Below are 9,430 nucleotides of genomic sequence, written 5' to 3'. Positions count from 1 at the left end.
GGGGATAAGATTTGTAAGATTCAATAGTGAATAACTGTTATCATGACTAATCGCGACTGTCACAATTGTAAAGGTAGAAGTTTTGTAACAAAAAAATGGGAGTGGTTAATCTTACAGTCCAGAAACAGAGCACCCTAAGTCCATCAAGAGAGGAACGCACAAATAGAATGCGGGACCTTATCCAGAGAAGCAGCAGCACCAGAGATGGGGGCATGAAGAGGGGGAGCGGCTGAGGACTCTAGATTCATGGACTATGAAGAGAAGGACTAAGCGCTGGTGGCCAGGAGTAGACATGCAGAATGTGCCCTTTTGAGATGTAAATTATTATATATGCCTGAGTGGTTTTTTTTGTGTGTGTTTTTTAAAAAGCTAAAGTGGATAGAGAGAAATACTGTTAACTGATGGTACATGATTTGTTGAATGTAAAACTGATGATATGCTCTGTAAACTTTCACTCAATCCACAATAAAAACCTTAAATAAATAAATGAATAAAAATAAAATAAAACATTTTACTTTGTTTTGGTATGAGGTATTCATGTGATACCTTAAGTCATTTTCTTCTGATTTGAACTTCTTACACTTTTGTACTTGGCTGTAGGTGATAGATTTAATATGTGTGGTTTGACCAGCAGGCTGTGTCATGTGAGTGTGGGTGCAGGCTCTCATGGAGAAGACTAAGGCCTTCTCAGCTGGCCATCAGTAATCCTTGGAATTTCATGTCAGCCTGAAGATTAAATTTACTCAAACTTGTCAATTTAGAACTCCTTCGTTCTGCAAAGATTCAGATGCAGTGATACATATTATGTGAAAAGCTTTATACCCTGTAGAATACCATGCAAGTTGGAGTTGTGTTAGTAACAACAGCAGTAGTAGAAATTTGCACTACTTCTAACTCTGACCAGTTGAAGCAAACCTGCATTTGCTGTCACCCTTTTTTTCTACTACCTGCCTTAAGTCTGCTTTAGGGGAGCCCAGTGACTCTGCTGGACTGCAGACCACAAGGTTGGTGGTTTGAGCCCACCAACTGCTCCATGGGAAAAAGAGGAGGCTTTTGTTCCTGCAGATATTTACAGCCTTGGAAATACTGTAACAGGGTTGCTGTGAGTCGGAATTGACTTGATGGCACTTAACAATAACAGCAACAATCTTGTTTTAGGAAGCATGGGTTGAAGAAATTAAACGTCAGACATCTAGTCTGTTGAAAAAGCGCTTAGCCCCTCTTGCCAATAGTATTTAAATTTTTTTCTAATTATTTGTTCATTTGTTTCATCACTCGTTTGAATCTGGAAACTGATGGGAAAGTGTTTCCTGCATATTCATGAAATATTCAGAAAGAGAATATGATCTTTACTTAAGATTTTAAAAGGAATTTGATAATAAAGTAGTCGTTGTTATTAAGTGCTGTTGAGTCAGCACTTGGTTCCAAGGCTGTAAATTGTTATAGGAGCAGAAAGCCTCGTCTTTCTCCTTTGGAGTGACTAGTGGGCTCGAACCACCAACCTTATGATTCATAGTCCAGTGCTTCTCCTACAGAGCCATTGTGCTTCCAGAAAATTGAATGCTTATATTAGGCACTCCACGGGAACCCTATACAGGGTCACTCGGAGTCGGAACTGACTCAATGGCAGTTAACAACAACTATTTTATATATATACTAAACATAGGGACAAAACATCATCAGAACTTTTAAAACATTGGCTAGTAGAATATTGATGAACTAGTTAATATTAGCTCAGGTAATAACTTTGAACTCCTTGAGGGTGGTAATTGCCTCTTAACAATTTTGTATCCTTTCATCCCCGTCCCTACCTGCATGGTAGGTACTCCAGTGTGTGTGTTTGTGTTTGTGTACACGAAATGAATAAGAGAGGGTTAAGTAACAACTCAAAATTGTATGACTATTAAGTGTATTAGAAATGGTTTTGGAAGGTGGGAATGGGATGGGGAGCATAGACAGCTGGATTCCTGTAAATTCAGAGTGATGAAGGAGGGTGGTCAATGTTTGAATGTAAGCAGTGTAATTACTGAAATGAGAGGGAATGGTGAATCAGTGATTAGCGTAGTGATTTGCACACTGGAAGGATATGTATGAATTAAACAACCACTCTGAGATGAAACCTTTGATTGGAAGTTGATCTTTAGACTTCCTCTTTGATTTGCTCTCCCGTATCCTTTCCCTCCCTGCCACAACCATCTGATTGTGCTTCAGTCTTTGCCCATTTCTATTGAGATCCAGTTTTGTAATTTTGATGAGGATAACATATAAATAGATGTTTTTCCAGGTTATTTTTTGTACCATTATTTTCATTTAAGAAGTATTCTGTTTTTTACTAGTATGTGAGGATTAACTCTGAATCTTTGTTTCATTTGTTAACAGTACAGTGCTGTGGATACCAATCCACTTTCCCTGTATGTCATGCATCCATTTTGGAACACTATAGTAAAGGTAAGATTATCTTAGTAAGTTTAAAATACTTATCTTACTAATGAAATAGAAGATTATACTCTGGAATTTATCATCTTTGATTTCATGATTACAAAAGTTCATTATGTGATTGTTTTTAAATGCTGTCGAGTTGGTTCCAACTCATAGTGACCCTGTATAGAGTTCCCGAAGAGCGGCTAGTTGGTTTGAACTTCCAACCTTGTGGTTTACAGTCCAATACTTACCTACAGCACGATACTAGGAATACAAAAGTTCATTATAGATAAGTTTAAAAGAAAGAAATGGCTATTTCTGTCAAGCAGAGATTATGGTTCACATTTTATTATATAAAAGACTGCTTATGATCGTTCAGATTTATAACTCTTATTATGACTCAGATTTGCATGTGATAGTATAAGGATAAGTCAAAAAGTGTTGCTCCCAACTCATAGAAACCTATAGTAAATAAAAATATCGAAATGTGATGCTACTGTGTCTCGCTATATCTTCTGTTTATGTCTATACATTTCTGAAGGTGGTGTTTCCATCTCTAACCTTCTGTACTCCTCAATTTACACCATGTCAAAATGGCAGTTTTGACATCCTTGAAGGATTCAAATCATGTTCCTTCAATGTTCTTAGCGTTTTAGGAACAAAAAGAAGTCTGAAGGGACAAGATAAGGGCTGTAAGGTGGAAAGGGTAAGATTTCCTAAAGAAATTCAAGCATGCCCTGTAACTCTTGAAGAATGCGCAGATGCATTGTCGCGATGGAAAAAACTTTCCTCAGTGCAACTTTTGTGGCAGTTTTCTTACCAATGCAGTTTTCCGGTTTCGTAAAACTTTTTCATAATAAGCCCCTATGATTGCCCTGTTTCACTTGAGAAACATCTATCAAAATTGTCCCTTTGGGAGTCCTAAAAATTAGTTGTCCTAACCTTCTGAGCTGACGTCTTTGGCCAGTAGGCCCCTTCAGAAGCCACTGTTTGGATTAGACTTTTTTTTTAAGGCTTCCTAATGAAAGGAGCTCTGGTAGCGTAGTGGTTACGAATCGGGCTGCGAACCTTAAGGTCAGCAGTTTGAAACTACCAGCCGCTCCGCGGGAGAAAGATGTGGCTTTCTATTCCCGTAAAGATTTACACCCTTGGAAACCCTGTACAGGGTCACTATGGGTCAGAACCGACTCGATGGCACTTCACAACAACAACAACAACAATGAAAGAAGACCAAGTGTATTACTGAGAGAACGTGTCTGCAGCCCACTGATTGCAGAGGCGTTTAAAGATCAACCCGTGAACTAGAACCCTAATAGCAATGCTTTTTGACTTACCTCATATTTATTGGAGGCAGATTACTCTATTTTAATCATCTTATAATTTCTTTGGAAAAAACCCAATAGGTGCTTCCTACTTGGCTGGCTCCAAATCTGATAACCTTTTCTGGCTTTTTGCTGGTTGTATTCAATTTTCTACTTATGGCATACTTTGATCCCGACTTTTATGCTTCAGGTAAGATTATTACTTTAATATAAAATTTTAAATTTCTAAATAAAAATGAGATGTGGTTATTTTCTGGTTTAATTAACATGCTTATATCTCTGAAAAGTTTTAAATGTTGTATAATGGTATATAAAATATCAGATTTATGTACAAAAACCAAGTAATGTTTTTATAATCTGTTATGTATGTTTCCATACATATGTATATATTTCTGGAAATATAGTACTAACTTGCCTATTGAACTCAAGTATGCTGTGTAAGAGCAGTAGGATTTCAATAAATAAAGAATAATTGGACTTACAAGAAGGTGGGAAATTAAGACTGCTATACTTTGCCTAAGAAATGAGCACTAACAGGGCTTAATATAATATACCTTCCAAACTCTAGGAATATCTCTCCCCTTTTTCTAGTCACAAACGTAAAAGGGAATGGGATCTTTGTTTCCTCCTCCTCAGCGTGTTCTCCTACCACTAGTTCACCTGTTTTTATTCCTCACTTTATCTCACCTTTGGTTTCTGCCTTAGTCCATAGGAAAGATTCTTAGGTTTTGAGTATATTTGGAATGAACGAGGATAGTGGGAGACATTTCCATTGAGTAGCCAGTTGGTTGAGCTGATAGGAACAGATAGATGTAAATTATTATTATTTTTTGCATCCCAATACAAGTAGTTTTAGTATTGTAATTCATCTATTGAGGTTCAGCAGGACTTTGTGGGCTTATACAGGAAAATTAGGAACCCCTGAAATTCAGAGTTTCAGACATTTATGACTTGAAATTCTGAATATTGAAACTATATGTGTGCCAAGGTTTATCAGTGAAAATGTTTAACCAATGCTTCTGTACATATAATAAAATGATAATTGAAGTCTTAAATGCCAGCTCTGAAGCGCTAGAAGACCCTCAAGTTCTCTTTGAACAGAGAGTCAAATTAAATTTCATTAAGCATGGTTCCGTGTCTTTTAATTTGTGTTTTAATCCTCAGAATATCTCAGTAGTGTATCTTTGTAACCAGAAATACTGTTTTTCTGACTACTCAAAATAAGATTATTTATCATGTTTATTAAGAGAATTAAAAGTATATAAATAGAGTATTTTTCCAAATCTTAGACCTTAAAGGACCAGATAAATTATCTAGTCCAGTTGTTTTGTTTTATATTTGGGGAATAGCAGGTGGAAAGGTTAAGTGTTATATTCCAGGTCACATTGCTGGTTGATTACAAAGCCAGAACTAGATACTTAGTTATTCTGTCATATGGGGAAAAGTGAGGTATAGCCATTTCAGAATGACTCGTTTAGGCAATCTATACCCAAATGAAAAGGTCTTTTGTTTAGCTAATTAATAATAGAGTGAGAGTAAAGTATTAAAAAAGGCAAAGGGTGATAATTGCTTATGGTGTTACCAGAAACAATGAGGTGTATATTTAACTCATACTTTTTTTTTCATTCCAGAAGTATGTATTTTCAGTCTAGACATAGAAATAATTTTCAAGTCAAGATGAACATTCACTCTTCTGTTAGGATTAAAGCTCATAAAAATGCTTACTCTTAAGGAGGGATTTGGGAGTAACTCCTGAGCTTTAATCAGAGTTTACTGTTAAATTGTAATATTGTACCTAGTTCTGTATCTAAATTACATTACAGATGCATTTTAGCCCCTAATTAACAAGCACACATTTCTCATTAGCAAGGTATGCTACGATAAGAACCGCTGTACTACACTTATGACAATTTTACTTGCTCTGCTTTGCAGCACCAGGTCACAAGCATGTTCCTGACTGGGTTTGGATTGTAGTAGGCATCCTCAACTTCGTAGCTTACACTTTAGGTAAGACATTGGTAAATATGCATTTCAGTTAAGCGCATGATAAATCTGCCAGCAAGGGTAGCCACTTTTTCAATTTAATGCGGCTTATTAATTTTTGGTGTAATTTGATACATGTTTTTTAGTTTCTCTGTGAAAAATGTCATTCGTTGCTAGTGATTGTTGTTGTTGTTAGGTGCCATCGAGTCAGTACCGACTCATAGCGACCTTATGCACTGCCTGATCCTGGGCCAACCTCACAATTGTTGCCACGCTTGAGGCCATTGATGCTGCCACTTTGCCAAACCGTCTTGCTGAAGCTCTTCTTTTTCTCTGACCCTCCACCTTAACAAACATGGTATCTTTTTCCAGCGACTGGTCCCTTCTGACAATATGTCCAAAGTATGAGAGACGAAGTTTGGCCATCCTGGCCTCCAAGGAGCACTCTGGCTGCACTTCTTCCAACACAGATCTCTTGGTTCTTTTGGCAGCCCATGGCACTTTCAGTATTGCCCTCCAATACCATAACTCAAAAGCATCAATTCTTCTACGGTCTTCTTTATTCACTGTCCAGCTTTCACATGCATATGAGGTTATTGAAAATATCATGGATTGGGTGAGGTACACCTTAGCCCTCAAGCTGACATCTTTGCTCTTCAACACTTTAAAATGGTTGTGTGCAGCAGATTTGCCTAATGCAATACGTCGTTTGATTTCTTGACTGCTGCTTCCATGAGTGTTGATAGTGGATCCAAGAAGAATGAAGTCCTTGACAACTTCAATCATTTCTCCGTTGATAAAAATGTTATTTATTGGTCCAGTGGTAAGGATTTTTGTTTTCTTTACATTGAGATGCAATCCATACCAAAGGCTGTGCTCTTTGATCTTTATCAGTAAATATTTTAAGTGTTCTTCGCTTTCAGCAAGCAAGGTTGTATCATCTGCATATCACAGGTTGTTAATGTCTTTCTCCAATCCTAATGCCATGTTATTCTTCATATAACCCAGCTTCTCGGATTATTTGCTCAGCGATATTATTTTCTAGCGATAGAATAAAATAGGGTTGACCAACTATAGTCCATAGGGCAAATGTAGCCCATCACCCATTTTTGTGAATTAAGTTTTATTAGAACAAAGCTGTGTTCATTCCTTTATGTATTATGTATTGCTGCTTTCTTGCCGTAATGACTTGGTTGGATAGTTGCAGCAGTAGTATGGCCCACAAAGCCTGAAATACATACTATTTGGCCCTTTACAAAAAATATTTGTCAACCTCTGCAAAAGGACTTAATTTTCACCCTTAAGTTTGGGAAGCAATACTGATGTGGTGGTGGCAGTGTGCTGTGGAGTCGGTTCTGACTTATAGTGACCCTATAGGTTTTCTGAGGCTGTAAATCTTTACAGGAAGCAGAAATCCTCATCTTTCTCCCGTGAAATGGCTGGTAGTTTCAGACTGCTGACCTTGAGGTTAGCAGCCCAACTTGTAACCACTATACTACCAGAGTTCCTTAATACTGACATAGCATCAAATAATTAGAGTCCTGGTGTGGTGCTGTAGGATAATGCACTGGACCACAGGGTTGGCTTGAGCTGTAAGGTCAGCAGTTCACACCCACCAGCCACTCTTAAGAAACCATATATAGGGTTGCTGTGAGTTAGAACCAACTCAGCAGCACTTAACAACAACAACAACAACAACAAATAAACATTGATACCCAAATGGAATATGTTCCATAAGACAGTCAACTATATGATACCAAAAGGGCAAGATTTCCACAAAAGCAAAGATGAGAAGACAGGAAAGGACAGGGGAATCAGATGTGATAGTTAAGGCTTTGTGCCAATTTGACTGGTTCGGGATAGTCAGCTAAGATGTAGTAATAATCCCCAATGACTAGATCTGATCTGATGTAATCACCCCAAGATATGATCAGCCCTCATCTGCTGTAATTATTCTACATGTTGTAAATTCTCATTTCTATGATGTTAATGATCCATGGTGTGGTGCTGTAGAATAAGCACTGGACAGAAAGATCGGTTTGAACTGCAGGGTCAGGGCTTCAAACCACCTGTTGCTCCTTAGAAACCCTATACAGGGTCTCTGTAAATCAAACCAGACTGGTGGCTCTTAACAAGAATAAAATGATGTTAATGAGGCCAGATGAAGTCTACACAATTAGTTTGTATCTTGAGTCAATCTCTTTTGAAGTATTAAAGAGATTAAACAAGCAAGCAGAGCTGAGAAGGGATCACCAAGAAAGAAGAAACAGGAGTAGGAACCTGGGTTCCCTGTACTGTAGAGCTCCTATGTCTGAAGGAAGAATACTGGCAAGACTCGTGGAGATCTCCAAGGAATGTTGGACCTGCAGATGCAGAAAGGAGATAAGGACCTTTCCCCAGAGCTGACAAAGGAGAGAATGAATTTGTTTGTTAAAGACATCCACTTACGGTATTTCTGTTGTAAACAACTACTAGATAACTAAGACACAGGACAAATGGAAACAGGGAGCCCAGGGGGGACAAGGGAAGAGTGCTAACATATGTGGTTATTGCCACACAATCACAGAACAAGTTGTGTATGAATTATTGATTGAGAAACTAATTGGCTATGCATACTTTTGCCTAAAGCAGACCCTCTTCAGATGAAAATGATTTACACTCTGAAAGCCATAACTTGGTACCTAATTAAGGAGCTCTGGTAGCGTAGTGGTTACGAATCGGGCTGCAAACCTTAAGGTCAGCGGTTCGAAACTACCAGCCGCTCCGCGGGAGAAAGATGAGGCTTTCTACTCCCGTAAAGATTTACACCCTCGGAAACCCTGTACAGGGTCGCTATGGGTCGGAACCGACTTGACGGCACTTAACAACAACAACAATTAATGCTAGAGTGATAGATAACTAGAGCTTTAGGAGTTTAAAGCTACAAGAGATCCATGAGGTTTGTAAGAATTGGGGGAAACTTGTTAAAAGTTACATATTTATGCAGAAGCTTTTGTACATTTTCCATTAAAGATGAGGGTTTTAAATGTTGCTAGAGTTGTTGGTTGGGAATGTGGTGGCTCTGTAGGATAAGCACTGGACTGTGAACCACAAGGTCAATGGTTTGAGCCCACCACCTGCTCCAAGGGAAAAAGATGAGACTTTCTGCTCCTGCTAAGACTTGCACTATGAATCAGAACCTATTCCACGACACTTAACAGCAGCAGCAACAAAGGAGTTGGTTGCTAAGGTTGCTGAGATGACTAGGTGGAAGGTAAGGGTATCCTGTAACTTTGACTTTAAAGAGCTGGATTCCTTTTGATGTCTTATACCATCTACCTGGACTCCTGGTGTGGTGCTGTAAGATTAACACTGGACTCTGAACCATAAGGTTGGCAGTTTAAACCCACCAGTCACTCGGAAACCTTATACAGGGTTGTTATGAGTTGAAACCGACTTGACGGCACTTAACAAAACAACTAACCGCAAGGTCAGCAGTTCAAACCCACCAGTCAGTACTTTCATCACTATGAGTTGAAACTGACTCAGTGGCATTTCACAATAACAAAGCAGCAACATCTACTTATTGTTTCAGGTCCACCATTCCAGCAAAAAAATCCCAACCTAAGTAAGACAAATTAAGCATTGTACTGCTAACTGCAAGGTTGGCGGTTTAAACCTACCAGCTGCTCTGTGGGAGAACGATAAAGTTGTCTGCTTTTGTG

At 38.5% G+C, this 9,430-nt stretch overlaps 1 protein-coding gene across 1 annotated transcript in view; it reads left to right on the top strand.

Annotated features, from left to right (window-relative positions):
- EPT1 (ethanolaminephosphotransferase 1 (CDP-ethanolamine-specific)) overlaps positions 1-9,430 on the top strand; it is a 50,404-nt gene that overhangs the window by 24,852 nt on the left and 16,122 nt on the right. The window contains 3 exon segments of the mRNA XM_006878379.1: positions 2,380-2,448; positions 3,825-3,933; positions 5,676-5,750. Coding sequence (XP_006878441.1) covers positions 2,380-2,448; positions 3,825-3,933; positions 5,676-5,750 — 253 coding nt within the window.

Source organism: Chrysochloris asiatica, unplaced genomic scaffold (genome assembly GCF_000296735.1).
Source record: "Chrysochloris asiatica unplaced genomic scaffold, ChrAsi1.0 scaffold00016, whole genome shotgun sequence".
Lineage (NCBI taxonomy): Eukaryota > Metazoa > Chordata > Mammalia > Afrosoricida > Chrysochloridae > Chrysochloris > Chrysochloris asiatica.
The sequence above is the reverse complement of the archived record's forward strand: the minus strand, read 5'-3'. Positions and strand labels throughout refer to the sequence as shown.